Source organism: Salvelinus namaycush, chromosome 18 (assembly GCF_016432855.1).
Source record: "Salvelinus namaycush isolate Seneca chromosome 18, SaNama_1.0, whole genome shotgun sequence".
Taxonomy (NCBI): Eukaryota; Metazoa; Chordata; class Actinopteri; order Salmoniformes; family Salmonidae; genus Salvelinus; species Salvelinus namaycush.
The window spans coordinates 16,366,746-16,392,979 of NC_052324.1; the positions used below are offsets into that span (position 1 = coordinate 16,366,746).

The following is a 26,234-nucleotide window of genomic DNA, read 5'->3' on the forward strand; positions in this document are numbered from 1 at the left end:
CAATTTTATTTTTTTTCAAAAAACAAAAGGTTAAATTGATACACACCTTGATAGGGTTATGGTTAGTGTTCCCACACAGCCGTATCTTTATGTTATAACGCTTATTTACGGAAAACTACGGAAGACGAAGCGACCAACTTTACACTGAACAAAAATATAAATGCAACATGTAAATTGTTGGTCCCATGTTTCATGAGCTGAAATATTTGTCGTATTTCTCTCCAATTTTGTGCATAAATGAGTGTACATCCCTGTAAGTGAGAATTTCTCCTTTGCCAAGATAATCCATCCACCTGACAGGTGTGGCATATCAAGAAGCTGATTAAACAGAATGATCATTACACAGGTGCACCTTGTGCTGGGGACAATAAAAGGCCACTCTAAAATGTGCAGTTTTGTCACACAACACAATGCCACAGATGTCTCAAGTTTTAAGGGAGCATGCAATTGTTTTGCTGACAAGAGGAATGTCCACCAGAGCTGTTGCGAACCATAAGCCGCCTCCAACATCGTTTTAGAAAATTTGGCAATATGTCTGACTGGGCTCTCAACCAAATCAAATAAAATGTATTTATATAGCCCTTCTTACATCAGCTGATATCTCAAAGTGCTGTACAGAAACCCAGCATAAAACCCCAAACAGCAAGCAATGCAGGTGTAGAAGCTCGGTGGCTAGGAAAAACTCCCTAGAAATGCCAAAACCTAGGAAGAAACCTAGAGAGGAACCAGGCTATGAGGGGTGGCCAGTCCTCTTCTGGCTGTGCCGGGTGGAGATTATAACAGAACATGGCCAAGATGTTCAAATGTTCATAAATGACCAGCATGGTCAAATAATACTAATCACAGTAGTTGTTGAGGGTGCAACAAGTCAGCACCTCAGGAGTAAATATCAGTTGGCTTTTCATAGCCGATCATTAAGAGTATCTCTACCGCTCCTGCTGTCTCTAGAGAGTTGAAAACAGCAGGTCTGGGACAGGTAGCACGTCCGGTGAACAGGTCAGGGTTCCATAGCTACATGCAGAACAGTTGAAACTGGAGCAGCAGCATGGCCAGGTGGACTGGGGACAGCAAGGAGTCATCATGCCAGGTAGTCCTGAGCCATGGTCCTAGGGCTCAGGTCCTCCGAGAGAGAGAAAGAAAGAGAGAATTAGAGAGAGCATACTTAAATTCACACAGGACACCGGATAAGACAGGAGAAGTACTCCAGATTTAACAGACTGACCCTAGCCCCCCGACACATAAACTACTGCAGCATAAATAAGTACTGGAGGCTGAGACAGGAGGGGTCAGGAGACACTGTGGCCCCATCCGATGATACCCCCGGACAGGGCCAAACAGGCAGGATATAACCCCACCCACTTTGCCAAAGCACAGCCCCCACACCACTAGAGGGATAACTTCAACCACCAACTTACCATCCTGAGACAAGGCCGAGTATAGCCCACAAAGATCTCCGCCACGGCACAACCCAAGGGGGGCGCCAACCCAGACAGGAAGATCACGTCAGTGACTCAACCCACTCAAGTGACGCACCCCTCCTAGGGATGGCATGGAAGAGCACCAGTAAGCCAGTGACTCAGCCCCTGTAATAGGGTTAGAGGCAGAGAATCCCAGTGGAGAGAAGGGAACCGGCCAGGCAGAGACAGCAAGGGCGGTTCGTTGCTCCAGAGCCTTTCCGTTCACCTTCACACTCCTGGGCCAGACTACACTCAATCATATGACCTACTGAAGAGACGAGTCTTCAGTAAAGACTTAAAGGTTGAGACCGAGTCTGCGTCTCTCACATGGATAGGCAGACCATTCCATAAAAATGGAGCTCTATAGGAGAAAACCCTGCCTCCAGCTGTTTGCTTAGAAATTCTAGAGACAATTAGGAGGCCTGCGTCTTGTGATCGTAGTGTACGTGTATTGTACTCCTATAATGTAATGCTGTGTATAAAAGTACCATGTATGTAAAGTGTATGAATTATGTATATTAAACTAAATCTATGTTTAAAATATATATATATATACTTTTGTCATCGGAAGAGGGGGGTGGATGGGCTAGATAAATAAATGCAAATAAAGAGTAAGTTAGTGTGGTGAGATTACCCTTATACTATAAAGAGCTTTGGGTGTCTAGAAAAGTGCCATGTAAGTACAATCAATTATTATCATTACATGTTTTGCCATCTTCCATAGCTTGAAGACTATGACTTTGTACAGAGATGGAAACTGGCACAAAATACCAAAAAGGTGGACTACAAGGCAATGTTAAGTTTAATAAATAATTGACTGTAGTATTTTTTATTGAACCTTTATTTAACTATTAAAGTCAGTTAAGAACAAATTCTTATTTACAATGACGGCCTAACTTGGCCAAACCCGAAAGACGCCAGGCCAATTGTGCGCCACCCTTTGGGGCTCCCAATCACGGCTGGATGTGATACAGCCTGGATTCGAACCAGGGACTGTAGTGACGCCTCTTACACTGAGATCCACTCGGGTAAGTGCCTAGGTGCCAAATAAAGTAACAGGATTGAAGTTTTCATCTTAAATCAGCCAATTTCAAACATTGACATTTCTGTGAACATTTCTGTGAAACTATGTACGTTTTACTTGTGGATTACTTATGGATTCTGAAAATAAAAATCTAAAATCAAGATTTACCAATTTGTTTGTCTACATGCCATTTTAAAAACAATGCAGATGTTGGAGTAAACCTATTTTGGGTTAAGACAAGTAACTATGAGTAAGGACAAACATCCTGATAACCTTGCAAGATTAGTTTTTGAGTAAGACATCCAATTACCACTTTGCATTTAGAACGGTTGGTTTTAATATAGATAATAAATAACCAAATCTTTGATGATCTCTAGATAAAATAAATGGGTCTCGTCTGCTTCTGCAAGACGGTCGGCATAATCGTCATCATACTCCCTCATCTGATTGGTCGTTTCCAACGAACTGTAACCGGCATACGCGTCATCACACTCCCTCATATGATTGGTCGAGTATTCGGACCTTCTGACTTTGGCTGTCATCACATTCCCTCGTTTGATTGGTTGAGTAGGCGGGCCTTCTGACTTTGTGGCTGTGGTAACTAATGACGACCCAGTGTTGAGGCACTTTCAATAAAATCAGATCAGCGCTACAGTTTGTTACCACTGAAGCTGTGAGCTGTGCCGGGGAAGGTGGATTTAGGTCAGCGCAAGGATTGGACCGGCTGATTGCAGCCCTTAACATTGGCGATTGCTGCACTCTTTTCAACCATTTTTGGGGAGATAAGAGGACACCCAAAGTAACATTTATTGAGGGAGGAAGAGTCATTTTTCGTTCCAATTAGCTCGTTTATCAGCCTACCAATTTACGGACAATTTCATATTCGTATCATCGACATCTGGCCTTTCTGTGAATGCATATTTCACAGTTGGCAAGCTGTATTTCTGCTGAAAGGTTTTAATTTTAAAGAGACGGAGGCGGCTGAGTAAACAAAGTACAACTGACCAGAAGCCCACCAACCATCATGGATAACGCTCACACAAAGAGTGTTGAAGAAGTTTATAGCCATTTCTCCGTCAACGAAAGCACTGGACTTGGTTTGGACCAGGTGAAACGTCAAAAGGAGAAATGGGGCTCGAACGGTATGTGAACCTCTACACCTTTACTAGTAGTACCGGTAGCTATTTAGCTAATGTTCACTATATGTCACTCATGAGGGAACATGATACCATCATTTAGTCCCACTTAGCTAAAGTTACCTAGGAGTTACACATTGGGGTAAATGTCAGCCCCATCACTCGGCTCGGTCATGGACTGAATTAATTTGGCTGATGTCATCGTAGACAACCTCGTGGGTTTCAATCTTGTACAAACTAGCTAGAAAGTAGTCAGTTACATGGGGGAATTGTTATATTAGTGTAAGGGTATTTTAAACCAGGTATACAAGTATAGACCGCTGACGTGTGCCTTGGCATTCTGATGTGATGGCTAGCCTAGGACATTTGGGACAGCATAGCCGCTCGCCATGGGCATGGCACAGGCCTAGCTAGCTGACAGTTAATGATGCTAGTTAGCTAACGCAAGCCGGTTCATAGAATCCTGGGTTCTGTAGTTTTTCCTAGCTGTTAACACAAGAAACGAGGCTCGATTCCCGATTTAAGCTCATGAAAGCGTCTACTGGATGACATAAAATAGATTGGGTGCGTCTGACACCATTCAAGGTGACCTCTGAGAACATGGGTTCAAAAAGTTACCTAATGTGTCACCACCATGAATTCAAACATTGATTGGGCAATATGCTTACCATCTACGACTTGCTACTGTTAATGACTCAGCCGAATACAAGACTGGGGTTTCACTAGGTGAATGCAATTAAATCAAAACCCTGTTTTCCCATGTTGCCTATAGCAAAGTTTTAGCTCAGCAAAATCTGAACCAGGACATATGGGGTTTAGTGGGGGTCATTGGGAGTCAAATGGGGTGGAGATAAACAAATTGCAGTGCCATATGTTTGATTGTCAAAATTAACAGCATTAGCTACTAAAACATTACTAATGTAATGGTGTGTTCTCTTTTCCCTGTATGCACTTTGGATTGGCCCATCTCCAGAGTTACCTGCTGAAGAAGGTAATAACAACACGTCATTAAAATAGTTTGTTGTAAAAGTGAAATCTATGTGCTACAAATTCTTCTTGATTTTATGTGTTTTTACATCTCTTTCATTCCACAGGGAAGTCTCTATGGGAGCTTGTTGTTGAACAATTTGAAGATTTACTTGTACGAATTCTTCTGCTGGCAGCTTGTATATCTTTTGTAAGTATATCGCTTAGACTCTTTGTTTTTTTAGATCAGGTTTAGAACACACACTAACTTTGGTACTGCTGCTGCTTGCCATGGGCCTGGAATTTGGTCACAATCCTTTACAGTGACCGCTGTATTGAAGAGTATTGTGAATGTATTAGATTATCACCTCTATGTAATAAACCAAAACAAGCCCCCCCCCCCCGGACATGCTGCGTTAAGTTGTCATAGAAACAAACTCTTAAATCATCTGCTTGCTGTTCAGAGCTGCTGATGAAAGCACATCAGTAGGAGTGGGCTGTCTGGCATGGAAAGGGAAAGTGTATGTTTGACTTAGTGGCATGAGACGTGTGGACAGCAAATGTCTTCTGTTTGAATGCCTAGGCTGAGGTTACATTCACAGATCAGGCAGCCAAACAGCTGAGAAGGCTAGCTACACATCTGAGGAATGGTGATGACAGCAGTTGCTTGACTCGAGTTGCTATCACCATGTGTCTAACAAGACATTTGAGTTGTCTTTTACTCTCGCAGTGTAATCACTTCCTCTCCTCTGCCTCGTTTATTTGGAGTAAGAAGCCTATCCACAAGCTAAATGGTTTGATAGAAATGTAACTGACAGCATACAGTGATCTAGCCTAATTTTCATTGTTCTGCAGTATTAGCAGTGTACTGCTACATCAGTGTTTACTATTCATGTTTTTTGGTAGTGGACAGAAGGATGTTTTTGCACTGGAAAGGTTTACAATGTAGTGTCAGATAGTATGTCCATTGACTTGAGGAGATGAGGTCCTTTTGATGCCAGTATGGAGGTGTCAAGAGCTGTAATCTATAATCCCAGTGTGTGTCAGTCTGCTAGAGGAGCTGGTATGCAGTGCCCAGCCTTGCGATATGGTGGTGTTGGTGGTTGCTGTCTGACGGGGACAGGCCACCACTCAAGACCAAATTTGGGCTCTGACCTTCAGTGGGAGGGCATTCCCCAGACGAATGCACCACGCCTTCTCCCATGCACCGCACTCCCATACTTTTGGTCGGTTGTCAGTTAAGTCAGATCCAATGATGGGCGAGTAGTAGGCTAATGAAATAACAAGCGGGTGCAGCAGAACTTGCAGAAGAACTTGCAGCGCGGTGTTCATGATGCGGCTTTGTCACGTTAAAGTGAATTTGTGCAACACGTGTCGTGTGCTCTTATTCTCAGTAGATAACATGCAAATTAGTCTTGCTCCCAGAAGAGTGTTTTTATCTCTGGTTTGTGAGAGAGGAAGAGTGCAGAGTTGGAGAATGGCTATGTTAAGTGAAATCTGTTGGTTGTGACCGATTACTGCAGCAGTAGTCCTGGTAACTGGTTTGTTTGAGGTGGTAAGGTGGCTGGCTGTTTGTTTCAACTGCTCATATTTGACATGCATACTATGCATGATACTTATGGCTACTGAGGGCCATTGATTAATTTGTCCAAATGTACTGTTATGTGCTGACACTGAAATTACATACATCAACACGATCTGTTATAAACTGTAGTCTTACTGTATTTTCGGTGTTCGATTTAAGTTTTCGAATTTCAAATGCCTTATGTGCAAAATTGACCATAAATGAGATAAAAACAGATTTAATTTGGAACTTTAATTCAACAATGTGCGTTTATGTGCGGTGCTAGATTGCGGTGCTAGATTACGATGAGGTTTATGGTATTTGAAAGGTGCTACGCATAGGATTTGTTAGAATTTTTGCGTTGTAATTTCAGAAAATGCCCATTAATATATCTGGCACTAATAATGGAATGATAGTGTTTTCACAGTATTACATACCCACCAGTGTTGTGATTTTCGCCTATTTAGGGTTCCTGCCTGAGCAACATCTGTCAAATGTTCTGACTTTGTGGCTGTGTTATCTTATGAAAATCGCTATCATTTCCTGGTTGCAAAAAGTCTACACTGTTCGCTCAATTTTTGTTTGTGAGACAACAGGCACTGAATAGTGTAGGGAATCATTGTACCATCCAAATCGTTGTGAAATATATTTTGAATACGAACAAGTATTTTTTTTACAGCTGTTTGAAGCTGGTGGACCAAAACCGGGAAAAAAACAGCAAGTTACTTTCTGTTCCGGTCCACTAGCTTCAAACAGCTGTAAAAACGATATCTGGCGGGAGAAATCAATGGGCTAATATCACAGCCAATCAAAACACTGGCGGGTAAGTAATACTGTGAAACACTATCATTCCACTATTACTGCAACTATATTATGGACATTTTCTGAAATTACAATTCAAAAACTCAAAATCCTATGTGTTGCACCTTTAGCACATTGCTTTTGAACTTGGAAAATGTTGTCCAGTTTTGGTGTTAAATGAGCTCAAAGCTTTAGAAAATGTTTTAACATCTAAACAAATGTGTTGTATTCATTTTGTTTAAATGTGTTACTCTTGCACTGATATCCTACTGTAAATCTTCTGATGTAACTTTTTGTATGTTCATCTTGTTGTCATTTATGTAAAAAATACAGCTCACTCAACAAAATGTACATTTCTATGCATTTCTACCACTGCTAAGTTAATCAGTCGTATCAGAATGCATACACATTCTCCGTGGACATTTAGTTTAACCTTATTTCACAACCGTTTTCTTAACATGATTCTGATCGCTTAAATACATCGTAGTAAGCGTAACCAGGGGGAGAGATGTTGTTAATTACTCCTGTGCTATCTCCTATGTGGAATCATGTCAATAATGGATCATCGTTGTCTTGTTTACCTTTAGGTCTTGGCCTTGTTCGAGGATGGAGAAGAAACAATCACAGCCTTTGTGGAGCCTTTTGTAATCTTACTCATTCTTATAGCCAATGCCATCGTGGGTGTGTGGCAGGTGAGCAACTTGCATGACGTAATTTAGACATCTTTTACAGTATTTTGAAAGTCGATGTTCAGTGTGGCGTTGCAATGTCAATGACAGTATTCCGAAACTCTTGTTTTGGTGCAGGCTGTGGAAAGGAATACTTATTGTATGCAACTAGCTAGCGACTATAGGCAAAACAGCTACCATAAAGAGTTGTAGGTAGGAGAATCCACAAGTCTCATACATTCTGTTCATTGGTCACATGGCAGTTTTATGCTTTCCTTTCTTTAAGGACTTGCTGTTCAATGGTAGATGAAAAATGGGGCAAGGAAGAAAGTGGGTCACTGAGTACATTTGAGAAGGTTTAGGCGTGACCAAAGTGACAATCCCTCCTCTTGCTCAGACTTCACGTCTGTTGCTTTAATTATGTTTACACCCATGGTCTCTTAGCCATTCTCTAATGTTTGCAGTCTTTGCAAGGAGAAATTTGTCTGTAGCAACTACCAACACAAATTGGCTGGATGCTCCCTTAGGATTTATTCATTCAGTCTAAATTCCTGCATGAGTTTGTCCAGAACTAGGTTACATTTCCTCAGTCTGTCGGAGTTTAACATTCCATAGATAGCATGTTTGTGAGCAAATGGTCTTGAACATTTGAATCCAGTCCATAAAGCATTTCTGTGTAGTCAAAGGATGGAATAAATGATAGGCAATTCAATCCACAAGTTGATAGTTGTCTTTTTTACTCTGTTTCGATGCCCATTTTCTTGTCAGACCTTTTGTCATGCTGGTTGACTTTGCTTGCACTGCCAGGCAGCCCCTAGGAGGAATGTTCAGTAAGCTAAGCCAGTGCAAAGTGTTTTTGATATTGTTATACTCTTGTGAATTCATGAATGGTTTTTACTAGATTACTTGTAGTTTTTCATGTCTGTCTGTAATTTTTTGTAATGACTTGGTGCTGCCTATCTTGGCCAGGACGCTCTTGAAAAAGAGATTTTAAATCTCAATGAGCCCTTCCTGGTTAAATAAAGGTTAAATAAAAAATAAAATGCCATGGAGTAGACTTACTCAACAGGAAGTGATGCAACTGGCCATTCCTACCCTGATAGGCTCTCACTAACTGATACGTTGAAGTTGGCCTAGAAATGTGGACTTTAGAACTAAGCTTTCTATTCTAAGTGATTGAGTGAACGTGACTTTGGCATGGTGTGAAGGTTCTTATTTAGCTACTGTTTTCATAAATTACTAGTATATGTGACTGACACAATGTTTACTACTTGCACTTCTGTTTTCTTAAGCATAATCAGTTACCATATGTAACTTTTGTTTTTGGCAACCTGACCAAATTCACATAGAAATTAGAGTTATATCTGTTATTGTAATTGAAAGCGGGTATATGAAGCTTTTAGATCTGTTCTATGTGTGCTATTTCTATGATTTTGTGCCTTTAAATTAACCCACCTATGTCTGCCGAAAGATATTTCACAGCGTTTTAGATTGTACAATGTTTCTGAAATTAGGAAAACAATTAGAATTTTAGCAACCATGAAATGGCAGAGCGATTTCTGCATATTGCACCTTTTTTTTATTTTTTCCCCTTCCAGATTTTAAAATATGCGAAGGCAAATCTCCTGGTCCTTGTCATGCATTAAAGGCACAATCTCTAAGATCTCCTGCTGTCTTTGAATTCAAAACTGGTTATATTTCACCAGCCCCATCCATCAGTTAACAAAACAAAGTGGCATGTTGAAGTTACAGATTGTGCCTTTAAATGAACCCACATATATCTGTAGTTTGTGAGATAGTAAAAAAGTAAAATTAGCTTATTTGAATTGGCATCTATAATGTCGTCAGATCATCAATTTCAAATATGTAAGCAAACGGTCAACATTTCTAATCTACACAGGAACGCAATGCTGAGGATGCCATTGAAGCCCTAAAAGAGTACGAGCCTGAGATGGGCAAGGTCTACCGCCAGGACAGGAAGACCGTTCAGAGGATCAAGGCCAAAGAAATCGTGCCAGGAGACATCGTAGAGGTTTCTGGTAAGGTAACCCTGTCTTTCTCGGTGCTTTAGGATGCATTAGACCTAGACTATTTCTGATAATTCAGTCATTTTGCTTATGAATAAGTATTGTTTAAGGATTAATTATTAACAGTTATTATTCTTTGTTAGAAAAATATTTCCCTTTTAATAGTTTACCACTGTAGAAAAAAAGGACAGTCCTGATCTCTTTTTATGCAAAACAGCATTGTTTTTAGCCTTTGCTTTTTATGACACCTCATTCAGGTAAATGCTATTTTTAAAAGGGCTCATGAGTCTAGGCAAGGTCAGGCTGACGTTTTAGCAGTAAAAGCTCATTTCAATTCCCCTCTTCCCCTAGTCCCACTGCAGAGGTGACTCACCCTACAGGAGTGGTGTATTTTGGGATGTTTCTATTAACCCATTGTCCCAGATGACTAGGCACTAGTGCTGCTAAAGGCCTCTCGGATCATGTGCGCATGTTTCCTGGGGGTGCTTAACTCACCAGGGTGCACTGAACACACCACCTTGATGAGTCTCGCATGCGGCTCAACCGTAGCTAGAACATCCCCCTTGGAGCCGGTAAACTCAACCTTTGAGTGGCTTGTCTCCCGTTTTCTCAGTGCGGCTGGTATGACTCACCCAAAGACAGTGACTCTAGCACTTTAGCGAAGAGCGAGACGTCTCTGGTTTTGAGAGGAATGTGTCCTGGGCAATACCTGGCTGCAGTGCAGCGGGGGATGGACGTATTCAACTGATGTGGAGTTGAATGCTGTAGCCCTTGAAGGGCTAACGTTATCATGATACTTTGTTTAACCCTAAGCCATTGAGGTGATGCAGTGTTCTTTTGCGCAAAGTGGTGGGTTTATTTTAAGCCTGGATAGCCTGTCTAGATTATAAAATCATGGTGTATTTATAGCAGGCAGTGACAGTAGGGAAGATGGCCGGTGTCTTGTGCCCCCCCCCCCCCCCCCCCTTCTCTGGGGAACATTGTTGCAGTGTGGGACAGTTTTTGGCAGGGCTCCAAAGTCACCTTGAGAAGGGCACCGTCAGCACTGCGTGCATTAGCTGCTCGCTAATTTCTATTAAACCAATTGTGATAGAGTGATGGAAAATTAGGTTTGGGGGGTAGATGTTTGACAATGGCTTCATAATAGTATGGTTATCTAAGTGTGTCCTGGAAGTCTTAGTGGGTATTATTTATAGTTGCCTTTATTTGATGCACAGGAATTTGTCAAAGACTGGTCCTGCTGTGTGAATTCCAGCCTCTGTGCCTCCTATGATTGTTTAGTGTGGGCATGATTGGTTGTGTGCTCTATGTTCACCCAGGAAAATGGCTAACATCCTTGCTCGGAAAGCAGACTTCCAGAGAGCGGCTGGTAAAGCAGATATTGTCAGAGTGACGCGTTGTGCACGCTGTCAGGTGGAGATTGAGAAGCTCACCTAAAAGAGGGCATATGGGTCAATTCTGCAGCCTTTTTATATTGGTTTCTGTGATGTTCTTTTCTGAATAAAAAGAACATCACAGTTTTTTGCCCAAAGTCCCAGTGTGACCCCCCTGCCAGCAAGAGGGCTGGTTGTGACGCAGATGCCAGCTCACTGCTGAGGCAGAGGACGCAGGCTGCAGTGACTGGCTGAGCTGTGAGCAGAATACTAAACGGGCCATCTCTGGCCCTGCCCTGCCTGTCAGCCAGCCTCTCGCTCCGCTCCACTCCGAGCCCATTTCTCCTTCCCAGCTCCTGTAAGCCCTCTGGAGGTAGACACATTTAGCTCTCTCCTTCTCAACTCTCATAAGCCCACATGGGACATCCACAGTCTAGAGATGGTGCTTTGCTCTCTGCAGATGTGTTTACTGTCCGGAAGATTATAGCCCAGTGTTGGTTTTCATTACTGTTTTGATTGTAGCTAATGCATTTCTCAGTACATCCTCTGGCTGGGCTGGCTGTCCTCTTGCTGTATCTTTGTACTGTAGTTCATCCTTGTCCAGCCCAAGCTGTCTGACCCAGCACTGTCAATACAGGGATGCTGTGCTGAGGTTTGCTGTCACTGCTGTTCTTACTAAACTAATCTGCAGCTATGTGATGTCAGCTTTCCTTGACTGCTGTTCCAGGCAGGGTTCCAGACTGCAACCATTTAGTTGCATTTTGTGACCCTTTGACTTGGCTGTGCGAATAAATGTTTTAATTGAACTAATCGGTGGGAGCTGCACATTCTACATGGTCACCTCACTCAAAATGTTTTTTTTTAGGTGGCTTAAACCATTATTTGGTCAAACAGTAAAATACATTATGCTCATGATTCCTGCCTGTACATGTTTCGCTGGGGCCTGCTGCGATGTCGAACGAGTCACTCGCTTTCCTTTCCCGGAGAAAAAGTGTTCTGATTGATTAATTAGTTTAAACAAACCGATATCTTGTCAGAGGTATAATTTTTATTTCTCAACTCTCCATTTTGTGCTTAATAGCAACTATTTTACAACCAGATACAGTCCATTCAGAAAGTATTCAGACCCCTTGAGTTTTTCCACATTTTATTACGTTACAGCCTTACTCTAAAATAGATGTAATAGTTTTTTCCCCTCATTAATCTACACACAATACCCCATAATGACAAAAAAAAAAATTATGTATAATTTCTTTTTGGGGAAATATCACATTTACATAAGTATTCAGACCCTTTACTCAGTACTTTGTTGAAGCACTTTTGGCAGCGATTACAGCTTCGAGTCTGAGCACGGCCGGATGTCTCTCACACCCTCCCGTAGCGCCCAAGTCTTTGCAATCGCAAAAAATCTCTCCTCACATCAACCCTCAGCACTTTGATGTGTGAGTCTGTGTTTTATATGCTGACCTCACACCTCAACAAGCTTCTGATTTGGTCAGTGTCAATACTCCTGGCCACCATTGATTGGCAGATGTGTGAAGCAAATGCGTGTGCCCTCAGAACAGTTTTTCGAGGTTGAGGAAGTGAGCGAAACATCCACACTAGCTCAGCCATCCACATAGCGTAAAGAGCTGCGCGTGTGATTATTCAACTGGGAACATTTTCACGCTGGGAGAAATGTTAAAGCATGACGTCACAATCGGAGCACAATCAGAACGATTGGGAAGAATCTTCTTCACGCTGGGGGGATTTTTACATGACGCCACCAGGGAAAATGTTGGTCTGATGAGCTGCGCCCTCTAGCATGTCCCTCACAGCACCGTGGTTCAGACAGCTGCTGCTCCTGCTAGGCGATTCACTTATCTCTCAACCCATAGTCACTCTTAATTTATCTCAGAACTTCAGGGAAATTAAGGAGATGGTTCTCTTCACCCTGAATAGCTCAACATTGGCCATAAATGCAACGGCCATTCTTTTTAGTTTAACTTAAGGTGTTTATTGCACATAGCTAGTCATCAGCATAATGTGGTCTGTAGCCCGAGGTGTTGCATTTCTGCAGGAATCTGGGGGTTCTGGTACCTGGCCGGTGCATGTTCAGTAAAATAGGGGCCCACATACTGATAGGGGCCAGTCAGTGTTGAGTTGGGTGAAGGATGAGGGGGAGGATTGCTCAGCTGTTCCTATTGTTTGGACAGCAAGATGACCTTGTAGGGAAGTCAGTGGTAGATGGCGATCCCACCCCTCCAAGCCTAACGCGCAGACACTACCCATCAGCACCCTCCATGGCCTGGGATTCCAGACACCCAGCATGGCATGTGGCATTTTATGTGGGTCTGGCCAGCGTTTGCTGTCACTGTGGGGTCTTTTGGTGAGTGTCGGGTCAGCAGGAGGCACAATGTCTGGCTGGGTCTTGGATGAATGAGGCAGAGGGAATTGTATGTACTTGAAAAGAGGGCAGTATGCACTAAATAACCTGCTGTTCATTTAGCCTATATTGTTGTTCAACATTATCAATTCATTTAGACATTTCAGTGTTAAAGACTAACGGTACCAACCAACCGTTAAGGTACAATTTTCGGCATGTTTGCATTGCCCTTGCTTTTGAGTTTTGAACTGCACTGTGGCAGCTTAACCTTGAGGCATGTCCTGAATTGCCTGCTGGGAATCTGCGCTATGCTGTCTGGTTAATAGAAGTCGCGGTAAATGGTCAGACCCTGGAGAGGCTGTTAAGAGGAGCCAGAGATTGACCTTAACAGGAACATGAATACCCTTCAGAGCTTCCTCTTTTACCGTGGTCAGACTGTAGCCTTGTCCACAGCTTCTCATGACCACATGTGGAACGGTGCATTAGAATATTAAGAAGACTACTGTGTGGAGAGGGAGGTAGGATGAGTCATCAACACTCCCCTTTCATTAGGCTAGGTATACGGATTAGCAGGCAGAAGTTTTAAATGTAGACTCAGCTAAATGACGTTGCCATGAGCAGCACCGCAGATATTGAGCTGAGCGAGATACGAGACTTCACTCTGTCACACACAGTATCTGTGCATGTGCAGGGGTTCGCTTCACGCTGTTCACAACGTGGTAGCCACGGGACCAAAACAGCAGAGGTTGAGCCTCGCGCTTCAATGCTCTTAGTTGTTGCGGAAATTTACCCACTATGCTGTTTACTTTCTGCGTCTACGTCATATCGCTAAGTCTACCTTTTAATTACAACCTTTTCATGGTGTTGATGGCAACAAAACGCACTTAGTAATGGGATAGGGAAAGGACCATCCAGAGGTCTTCTTTAACTAATCATTTAAATGTCTGAGATGCTACAGTTCATTCGGGAAAGTATTCAGACCCCTAGACTTTTTCCACATTTTGTTATGTTACATCCTTATTCTAAAATGGATTAAAAACAAAAAGCCCTCATCAATCTACACACAATAACCCATAATGACAAATGAAAACAGGTTTTTAGAAAAGTTTGCAAATGTATAAAAAATAAAAACAAATACCTTATTTACATAAGTATTCAGACCCTTTGCAATGAGACTCGAAATTGAGCTCAGGTGCATCCTGTTTCCATTGATCATCCTTGAGATGTTTCTACAACTTGATTGGAGTCCACTTGTGGTAAATTAAATTGATTGGACATAATTTGGAAAGGTACAAACCTGTCTATTTAAGGTCCCACAGCAAAAACCAAGCCATGAGGTCAAAGGAATTGTCTGTAGAGCTCCGAGACAGGATTGTGTCGAGGCACAGATCTGGGGAAGGGTACCAAAAAAATGTCTGCAGCATTGAAGGTCCCCAAGAACCGAGACCTCCGTCATTCTTAAATGGAAGAATTTTGGAACCACCGAGACATATCCTAGAGCTGGCCGCCCGGCTAAATTGAGCAATCAGGGGAGAAGGGCCTTGGTCAGGGAGGTGACCAAGAACCCGATGGTCACTCTGACAGAGCTCCAGAGTTCCTCTGTGGATATGGGAGAACCTTCCAGAAGGACAACCATCTCTGCAGCACTCCACCAATCAGGCCTTTATGGTAGAGTGGCCAGACTGAAGTCACTCCTCAGTAAAAGGCACATGACAGCCCCCTTGGAGTTGCCAAAAGGCACCTAAAGGACTCTCAGACCATGAGAAACAAGATTCTCTGGTCTGATGAAACCAATTTTGAACTCTTTTCTCAATGCCAAGCGTCAGGTCTGGAGGAAACCTGGCACCATCCTACGGTGAAGCATGGTGGTGGCAGCATCATGCTGTGGGGATATTTTTCAGAGGCAGGGACTCGTAGACTTGTCAGGATTGAGGGAAAGATAAACGTAGCAAAGTACAGAGAGCTGCTTGATGAAAAACTTCTCAAGAGCGCTCTGGACCTCAGACTGGGGTGAAGGTTCACCTTCCAATAGGACAATGACCTAAGCACACAGCCAAGACAACGCAGGAGTGGCTTCGGGGACAAGTCTCTGAATGTCCTTGAGTGGCCCGGACTTGAACCCGATCGAACATCTCTGGAGAGACCTGTAAATAGCTATGCTCCCCATCCAACCAAACAGAGCTTGAGAGGATCTGCAGAGAAGATTGGGAGAAACTCCCCAAATACAGGTGTGCCAAGCTTGTAGTGTCATACCCAAGAATTGCTACCAAAGGTGCTTCAACAAAGTACTGCATAAAGGGTCTGAATACTTATGTAAATGTAATATTTCATTTATTTTATTTTATACATTTGCAAAAATGTATAAAAGAAAACTGGTTTTGTCATCATGAGATCATACTTTTTGGAGAAATGTACTCTGGTCTGATGAAATAAAATGTAACTGGTTGGCCATAATGAACATCGTTAAGTTTGGAGGAAAAAGGGGGAGGCTTGCAAGCCGAAGAACACCATCCCAACTGTGAAGAACGGGGGTGGCATCATCATGTTGTGGGGGTGCTTTGCTGCAGGAGGGACTGGTGCACTTCACAAAATAGATGGCATCATGAGGAAGGAAATTTGTGGATATATTGAAGCAACATCTCAAGACATCAGTCAGGAAGTTAAAGCTTGGTTGCAAATGGGTCTTCCAAATTGACAATGACCCCAAGCATACTTCCAAAGTTGTGGCAAAATGGCTTAAGGACAACAAAGTCAAGGTATTGGAGTGGCCATCACAAAGCCCTGACCTCAATCCCATAGAAAATTTGTGGGCAGAATTGAAAAAGCGTGTGCGAGCAAGGAGGCCTACAAACCTGACTCAGTTACACCAGCTCTGTCAGGGTTGAATTTTGGCCCATTCCTCATCTTATTGTGGGAAGCTTGTGGAAGGCTACCCAAAACATTTGACCCAAGTTAAACAATTTAAAGGCAATGCTACAAAATACTAATTGAGTGTATGTAAACTTCTGACCCACTGGGAATGTGATGAAAGAAATAAAAGCTGAAATAAATCATTCTCTCTACTATTATTCTGACATTTCACATTCTTAAAATAAAGTGGTGATCCTAACTGACCTAATACAGGGAATTTCTACTAGGATTTAATGTCAGGAATTGTGAAAAACTGAGTTTAAATGTGTTTGGCTAAGGTGTATGTTAACTTCCGACCTCAACTGTACATACATACATTTCTAATCGTATAGTATACATAGATTGTGAGCTAAAGAACCTTTCCTACAAGGATTATTTATTGACTATGGCTTTCCAAATCGCCAACCACTGCTATTTGTAAGGTTCATTTTAAGTGAATGTTGTGATTTTAAAATATTTTAACCATTCCTGAACCTGTGACCAGAAGCAAGCTACATAGGGGCAATACCAGAATAAATGATCTAGTGATTGTCTCTTTGCAGCAAAATATACAGAGCTGAGAGAGGTTCTATGCCCCATATATATAGCATTCTGTTGGTGGCAAGAATTTTGTATAATAATTTAAATTGAAAAACTTGACGTGTTGAATCAAGGTTTATGAACTGGTATTAAAAACACACGTGCCATGGAATCGGTACATCAAATCTCTTCCCATTTATTTTGAAACCTGTATGGAGCAACTGTCAACATTTTTTGTCCTCATGAAACTGATATTTTTCTATTTATGCCAATTTGTGTCTTTTAATATATGGCAGGCGAACAAGTTCCCTACCTTTTTCCTTTTCCACTTGCCTCCTACATTTTTGTGGTAATGCTGCAATCAGTTAGTTATGCGTATGGATTGAGCAGACATTCCCATATATTTTCAATAGCTACATATGTGACACAACTCCACCGTTTTATTCATAATATCATTAATAAATATTATACATTTTTTCCATAAAGAATGTTTTTTTTAAATTAATCAGTATATTTGAGTTTAACCATAACAATTGTTCTATCTTTTCAGGAGGATAATACTGAAATTGTAACCGGCTTTGTATGGCTTGTTTAAGGAAGGGCGATACTTAAAAAATAAAATAAAAAATATCATTTTGTCGGAAATGAGAAGCTGTAATCTGTAGAAAGGCAATTTATGAACAAAGGATGAGCCTTTCTTGATAACCTACTGGAGAACCATTTTTGGTTTAAGTTTAACTTATGTATGAGTGAAGCTTTTAGTAAGAGGTTTAAAGCTTTAATATCTAATTTTAGCCCCCCCCAAACTCATTCATTATATAAATAGGCACGTTTAATTTTGTCTGGCTTAGCATTCCAAATGAAATATTGTTTGCTCATATGATTAAAAAAATGAGTCATCTGGAGTAGGCAGCACCATTAGTAAGTAAGTAAACTGTGATAGGACCAAAAAGTTAATCAATGTGATTTTTCCATAAATAGACAAGTATTTACCTCTCCATGGTTGCAGAATCTTATCTATTTTTGCAAACTTTCTATTGAAATTAATTGTAAGTTCTTGTATATATATTTAGATGTGAATACCAAGTATGTCTACATCATCCACTCATTTTTAGTATTTACACTACCTTGTAGTTTACCAATGTCTTTTAACGATGCAATACGTAATATGGTACACTTGTCATAATTAGGTTTTAGTCCAGAGAGGCTAGAAAAGTGATCAAGATCTTCAATGAGACTGTGCAGGACTTAATAAAAAACTGGAGTCATCGGCATACATGGACACTTTTGTTTTCATCCCCTGGATTTCTAACCCCTTGATGTTCTTGTTGGATCTAATTTTAATAGCTAACATTTCAATGGCCATAATAAATAGATATGGACACAATAGACAATCTTGTTTTACTCCTCTTAAAATCTCAATACTTTCTGAGAAGTAACCATTATTTACTATTTTACATCTGGGGTTGCAGTACATAACTTTAACCCATTGTATGAGATTCACCAAAATTAAAGTAATCCAGGCATTTATATATAAATTCTAGTTGTACTTTATCAAACGCCTTTTCAAAATCCGCTATGAAGACCAGGCCTGGTGTCTTTTTGTATGTTTCATAATGTTCAATGGTTTCAAGTAAGTGTCGTGTAGTATCTCCAATATATCGTCCATGTAAAACACCTGTCTGATCAGGATGAACAATACCTGGGCTATGCATTTCGCCAGAATTTTTGCATCACAACATAAAGTGGAAGAGGCCTCCAGTTTTTATTTATTTAAATGGACTGGATCTTTATACTTACCACCTGGGTCCTGTTTTAGTAGTAATGAAGTCAGACCTTGTTGAGTGCCTGAAAGTCTACCATTTTTATAGGAGTAATTCAAATGGCCTCAAAGTTCCTCTTCTGTAAGTTGGCCTTCACACAGGTCTTTCTGTAAATTTGTTAATTTTAGATTATGACTATTATTAGGAAATAAATCCTTACAGTTAACATCATTCAGGGAAATGGAGGAGACTGAAAAAATATTTTGCTTCTTTCAACAAATAATTTGGTGAAGCATGGATGACTTCATTTGTAATGAGTTTCTGTAAATTATTTTTGGTAGTATTTGTATGTTGAAGATTCAAGAAAAAAATATAAATTTCCATCCAATTCGCTTTATTTTTGTAGTACATAGCACTTAATAGTTCTTGAATAAGTACCTCCATTTCTTTTTGTTATTCCTTTTACCTATTTTGTGCCTCTATAGTACAGTTTCCATTACCATCTACCTGAATTGTTAGTGTACTATACACTTGGTCAGTAGTGGATGCTGCCTAGACAAGAACAGCTGGTTAAGAGCACTTTAAGAGTTCCAGGACGTTATTACCTGTTGAGTGCTTCTGAAATAGCCTCCTCAGAATAGCAGCTTTTCAGCCTTTTGTTGTATCTGCCATCAGCACCTGCACCCTCAGGATTGGACACAGAAACCTGCTGTGTCATGCAGTCATAAACGCAAGGGCTTGTGTCCGTCTGTCTGTCTTCCTGGTTTGGCGGCCTTGCTTGGACCTACTCCTCTGTTGTAAAGAAGGACACCCCTGAGAGTCATGTCTGGCACTGACTCTTGAGTCCGTGCGTCTTGTTGCTATGCTGCCTGTCTCACTCTCCTAGGTGTGGAGACTGTCACAGAGGTTTGGCCTGGTACCAAGTAGGATGTTGACATAAAGGGACAGATTATATATATACACACACACACTTCATCCAGAGCAGTCCTGCGGGCCAGTTGAACTGCACCAGGACAATGTAATGTGTGCCTTGTGTGCTTTTCACTGTTGCGTTTCCTTTTTTCTTATGACATCAACAAGTGCCATTTTAAACAGCCTCAAGCCATCCCAATTTGTTTCTCTAGTTCCCTCCTGTCCTGCAGTCATAAGTATGTCTTAAAAAATGTATTGTCTCTTAGCACAGGAAGTATTACACAACCCTTAGGATGTGGCCGTTATACTTCATGGCTGAAGCGGAAACATTTGACTGGTCATGTTTTCTTTCTGTTCAGTTTGGCCTCAGATTGTATATTGAAACTCTTCCCAAACGTATCTTTCTTTGGCCTTTAGATATTATTCTGTAACAGTTTGCCTTTGTCTGAATAGACCAAGTGAGGCTGATGATAATTTTTTTTTTTTTTCAGATGAAGGCCCTATAAATTGTCAGACTAGCCACCCAAGTCAGACTGTTTTCTCTGCTACCGCCAAGACACAAGACTGCTTAACAGTTAATAAAAATGTGCTACTCGGAATATTCACACCTCAGTTTCAAGGGTGTTTATTTAAAACAATAAAGAAAAATAACCCGGTTTCCTCTGGGGTAGAACACCAAGCCCCTCGGTTCTAGCAGAACATAAGGATGTCTGTCCGGTAGCAACCTCTCACTACCTCCAACCCTCCCGTGTGCTGCCCTCCTGACAGCTTTATGGGCCCCGTACAGCTGGTGAGCAATCAGCCCCTTGATTACTCAAAAGCCTCAATTAGTCCTGGCCGGAGGAACCGTTGAGACCTGGCACGTCGCAGAGGGAGCCACCACCGCGTGATGTAGATCTGTCACCACCAGGCCTCGAGTCTCCCCTGGGTGCTTGTCTGCGGTACGCCTCCTTCGGTTGTCAGTGCGATGTACGTCTCCCTTCTCGATAGGGCATCCGCGTTCCCATGCTTCGCACCTGACCTGTGCACAACAGAAAAAGAGATGTTGAAGGGACAAGAACCACCAGGTGACTCGATCGTTCGTGTCCTTTCCCCTGGCCATCCAGACCAGGGGAGCATGGTCTGGGACCAGGGTGAGGTGGGTGCCCAACAGGTAATACTTAAGTGTCTAATGCCCACTTCACCGCTAGACACTCTCGACAATCGAGTACTTATTTTCTCAGGGTATCAACTTCTGGCTTATGTACATGGGGTGTTCCTCCCCATTGTGTACCTGGGACAGGACAGACCCTAGTTCCGTGTCGCAGGCATCCGTCTGCACGAGCATTGGTACCTGGAAATCGAGCATCACGAGAATCGGATGGGAGCACAGGGCTTCTTTCAGACGCCTGAATGCCACTTTGGCCTCGTCCGACCACTTCACTGTTTTTGGAAGGCGGGCCCTGGTCAGATCGGTAAGGGGGAGGCTATAGCTGCAAAGTTGGATAAACCGGCGATAGTATCCCGCCAGCCCCAGGAAGGACTTGACCTTTGTCTTGGTGCGGGGAACGGGCCAGTCACGAACCGCCTGGACCTTCCTCTCCTGGGGCTTAACGTTTCCCCTGTCCGATCAAATACCCCAGGAACTCTACCTCCTCGAACCCCAGCTTGCATTTCTTGGGATTCGCTGTCAACCCAGCTTTCCTGAGCGCGTCCAGTACCACCTGGAGGCACGTCAGGTGCGCTTCCCAACCTTGGCTGTGGATGATGTCATCCAAATAGGCTGCTGCGTACTGTTGGTGGGGTCGGAGGACTAAGTCTATCAGGTGCTGAAACATGGGCGGGGCTCCATGGAGAACGAATGGGAAGACCCGGTATTGGTATAACCCGTCCCGTGTTGAGAATGCTGTCTTCTCCCGTGAGGAGGCTTCCAAGGGTACCTGCCAATATCCCCTGGTCAGGTCCAGGGTGCTGATGTACCGGGCCTTTCCAACCGGTCGATGAACTTGTCCACCATCGTCATTGGGTAGGCGTCAAACAAACTGATATTGTTCACCCCCTAGATGTCATTGCAGAAACGCAGACTACCGTCCGGTTAGGGCACCATCGCGATGGCGCTGCACCATGCACTTTGGTACTCCTTCGATGACTCCCATCCTCAGCATAGCCTCCACCTCCTGCTTCACGGCCTTCCTTCGGGCCTTGAGGATCTGGTATGGCCTCTTTCGTATCGTGTGTTTTTGGGGCGGTGATTTGACACTCTGGGTAGCTATGGCAATATTCTTCCAGGCGGCAATCCGTTACCGGGTCTTCTCCATTCCCAGGTGCGCCCCCAACAAATGGGTGTGGGCTAGCTAAAGAATGGTTCTGACGTACCGGTGGGGCAGCAACAGCACCTCTCGAAGTTCTCCCTGTTCGTGCGACACCTGATACAACAGGTTATTTTCGATTTGGAAATGGGGGTATTGCCGGTCATTCAACCCCGGAAGAAGCTGGCCATCCACCACTATCACTTGGGCTGCAGCGGCTTTCAAGTTTGGATCCTCCCACTGGAAGGTCCTGAACTGTCCCCCTCGGGGCTCAGGGCAGGTGTCTCGGGGGTCCCTCGAAATCAAGGAGGAGGAACATGGGTTCATACTCTTATCCAGCTCGTGTTTCCACAGTGCTGTGGACAATCTTGTCCCACGAGGAGGGGTACCAGAAACTCTGGTACGGCACCCACCACCATCTGGCAGCTCCCTTGTGGCGTCATGATGGTGGCCTGCCCAGTCGAATACCGCTTGGTGCCGCTGTGGACAAAGGAGACAGACATCTCACCATGCTCGGTCAGATGGGCCTGCAGGCGTGCTTGTACAAGTGTTACCACACTCCCGGAATCCATCAGGATGTCGTGACCGTCAACTTTCACCGGGACCATGGGTGCTGGTGGTTCGCTGCGGGCCCAACAGGAGGTGACATAGTTTACTCTGTGCCCCGACTCGTCTCCGGGGCCCCCTGATGGCATCGACTCCTCTCGACCCAGGAAATTCCATGCAAGGTGTCACTGGGTGCCACACTCAAAACACCACCTTTGGTCTTCATCCACCTGGGGTCGTCGGTGGTGGGTTGACTCCCCTGGCGGTCTCCCTGTGGGACTGCAGTCCTTTAGCCCAGCTGACTGTCAGATTGGGGAGAATGGTGGTGGGATCGTCCTTCCGTTCCCTTCGACGGCTCCCAGACTCGGCCTACGTCCCCTTCAGCAGGGCCTCTGTGTTCTGGTGCGTCTCCACGGCTCCCAAGGGGTCCTCCCAAGGTTTGGGGCGTGCGTAGGCTTGCCGCCCTCTTCATGTCGTGAGGTAGCACCCGTAAGAAGCGATCCATGACCACTTTGTTGATAATGGGGAAGGTGGCTACGTCGGTTAGGAGCCATGCTCTGGTGATGCGCAGTAGTTTGCTCACTTGGGCTCGGGGGGGAAGCTTCTGACACAAACCTCCAGTTGGGACCAAAGGGCCAGGTTGTACCTGTAGCGGCTGAGTACCTCCCACTTGAAACAGTCGTAGTTAGCCACCTGTTTGGTGTTGAGGTCATAATACGCCTTTTGGGCGTCTCTGGACAGGAACGGGGCCAGCAGACTCGCCCACTTCGCCTTGGGCCAACCTTCACGGAGTGCTGTCCATTCGAATGTGCAGAAGTAGGTCTCGATATCATCATCCTCCGTTAGCTTGATTTAAAAACTGAGTGGGATGTGATTTGGTCTGTTTCTCCTCGAAGCTTCCTGACTTCCTCCAGCTGTCGGACATTCTGTAGACGCTGTTCTTCCAGCGTTCGTTCCTGAATGTCCTGTTGCGCTTGTTGGGCCCGAACGAACTGAGCTATCAGCTCGTCCGCGCTGATACTGCGTAAACGTCAACCCTGGTCTGACCATGTTGTCAGACTTGCCCGCATTCTCCACCACTTGTGGCAGACCAGGGGGTTTGATCAAAACGTTTACTCAGACAAGTGTGTTACCTCAGTTTCAAGGGTGTTTATTTAAAACAATAAAGAAAAAGAACCCAGTTTCCTCTGGGGTAGAACACCAAGCCCTTCGGTTCTAGCAGAACGTGAGGATGTCTGTCCGGTAGCAACCTCTCACTACCTCCAACCCTCCCGTGTGCTGCACTCCTGGCAGCTTTATGGGCCCCGTACAGCTGGTGAGCAATCAGCCCCTTGATTACTCTCCAGCCTCAATCAGCCCCAATTAGTCCTGGTGGAGGACCCCTCGAGACCTGGCACATCCAGCAGAGGGAGCCACCACCGCGTGATGTAGAATGCCTGTCACCACCAGGCCTCGACGAGTCTCCCCCTTGTGGCTTGTCCGCGGTATGCCACAATACGCTCTCACACATACACACAATGCACATGCATGTTGACGCCCCCCACACACAGACACACTCACAGACACACTTTCACTCTTCACATACGCTGCTGCTACTCTGTTTTATTATCTATCCTGATTGCCTAGTCACTTTTCGGCGAAATTCTGTGTTTTGAATCCAAAATAGGTGACCTACGTGATTCGTGTAGATCCAATGAGAAAAGTTTGGGCGGAGGGGCTTTGGATCACTACTAGCTGTCAGTGAACGAGTGATGCGCGTATGGAGAAATACGGGCTGTATCCAAGGCTCAGCCAATCGTTCACATAACAGAATGCAGCACGCGACTGAAGAGAGACACAACCAATGTGCTAGTTACAGCATCAGCGAGCACCCTGGATATACAGCGGGCGAGTGAAAAGGCAGTTGGCGCGTCCTCTGAACGATAACGAAGAGGTAGGTGAGAAGCCTGACCACGGAGACGGGGGCGAGAAGGTGATGAAGCGTACTTCATGAACTGTAACCGAAAAACAACTGGCATTTGGATAGTTTGAGGTGAGGGAGAAAGTGTGGTAGAACAAGTATTGTTCACATTAAGTATCTTGCTAGCTTTATCGAATTCTCCGTTAGCTAGCCAGAGAAATGTTGAGCAACATTAGCCAATTTAACTGTTCAAATAATTTAGTTTATGGTGTGAAAAATTAGCTGGCTAATAAAGTCAGACAGCTAACGTTAGCTAACACCTACCTACATGTACATTTTACTGTATCTCAACTACGTCGTACCCCTCCCTGCACATTGACTCAGTACCGATACTACTTGTATATAGCCTCATTATTGTTACTATTTCCTTTTTTCATTTAACCAAATGTTTTTACCTTTTAACTCTGCATTATTGGGCAAGGGCTCGTAAGTAAGCATTTCACGGTAAGCCTACACCTGTTGTATTCGGCACAAATAACATTGATACAATTTTATACTTCCCTCTGTGAGGTAGGTTGCCTGACCTTATCAGAAGTGAAACGCATTGTTCCACATTAGACAGTTGAAAGATGCGATTGAGCTCTACACAATTATTTCTGAGAAAAGATGTCTCATGATTGGCCCATGGCCACTGGTGGTCCAGAACTCCTGGCACCAGTGTCTGTAATATGGCCTGATAGAGTACCCAACTGCACACCGGGGTGAGTCTGTCTCTCTCTCTCTCTCTCTCTGTCTCTGTTCCAGTGTGTACTGTTTGTTCTAAGAGCCACTCCTGTTGCGTCTGAGTTTTGGAAGGCGGGGCTCCATGTCCAAGTGACAGCGTCTGGGATTATCTCCTCCACCTCTTCCTGTTCAGTGGGGATGATGGAAACAGCTGCTATCAGTTAGTTCAATAAAGGAAATTAATGACTGTGCAGGGGCATAGAGTGGTTACATGTGGTTCTGAGGCCGGTTGGACGTACTGCCAAATTTTCTAAAATGACGTTGGAGGCGGCTTATGGTAGAGGAATGAACTTTCAATTCTCTGGCAACAGCTCTAGTAGACATTCCTCCAGTCAGCATGCCAATTGTACACTCACTCAAATTGAGACTTCTGTAGCATTGTGTTGTGTGACAAAACTTCACATTTTAGAGAGGCCTTTTATTGTCCCCAGTGCAAGGTGCACCTGTGTAATGATACGCTGTTATAATCAGCATCTTGATATGCCACACCTGTCAGTTGGATGATATATTTTGGCAAAGGAGAAATGTTCACAAACAGATATAAACAAATTTGTGCACAAAATTTGAGAGAATATTCTGGGATCTTGTATTTCAGCTCATGAAACATGGGACCAAACTTTACATGTTGCGTTTTCTATTTTTGTTCGGTAAAGTTTTCTATTTTCCTCTCCCCTCAAGCGCACAGGGGGATCATGTTTGCATAATTAAAAAGCAAGCCATTTATTAGCCTTTTCTTTTTCTTCTCTGTCTGCACGACATCACCTTGTTCGTCCTGTTGACTAAAGATGCACGTCTTCCTGTTTGTCTCCTTTGCGAGATGGTCTGTGTGTGGAGGTGTTTTTATTAGGGACATTCATTTTGACAGGCCAGCATGTGTAACAGTACAACTTTAAACCGTCCCCTCGCCCCGACCTCGGGCTCGAACCAGGGACCCTCTGCACACATCAACAACAGTCACCCACGAAGCTTCGTTACCCATCGCTCCACAAAAGCCGCGGCCCTTGCAGAGCAAGGGGCAACACTACATCTAGGTTTCAGAGCAAGTGACGTAACTGATTGAAACGCTACTAGCGCGTACCCGCTAACTAGCTAGCCATTTCACATCCGTTACACATGGTTAGTGGAATAAATGTAATACTATGTGGAGTCTCCAGGGCCCGGTTTCCCGATAGCAATGGAACTTTGGCATCTACGAGGGCCGAAGATTTGACATGCGTTTCCCGGAACACCAC

General features: G+C 43.7%; 1 protein-coding gene across 1 annotated transcript in view; it reads left to right on the forward strand.

Moving 5' to 3' along the window:
• Positions 1-3,132: 3,132 nt before the first annotated feature.
• The window catches only part of LOC120063153 (sarcoplasmic/endoplasmic reticulum calcium ATPase 2-like), a 41,120-nt gene continuing 18,018 nt past the window's right edge, over positions 3,133-26,234 (forward strand). The window contains exons 1-5 of the mRNA XM_039013345.1: positions 3,133-3,623; positions 4,591-4,608; positions 4,712-4,794; positions 7,536-7,640; positions 9,517-9,655. Coding sequence (XP_038869273.1) covers positions 3,506-3,623; positions 4,591-4,608; positions 4,712-4,794; positions 7,536-7,640; positions 9,517-9,655 — 463 coding nt within the window. The 5' untranslated portion in view covers positions 3,133-3,505. The remainder of the gene's footprint in view (positions 3,624-4,590; positions 4,609-4,711; positions 4,795-7,535; positions 7,641-9,516; positions 9,656-26,234) is intronic.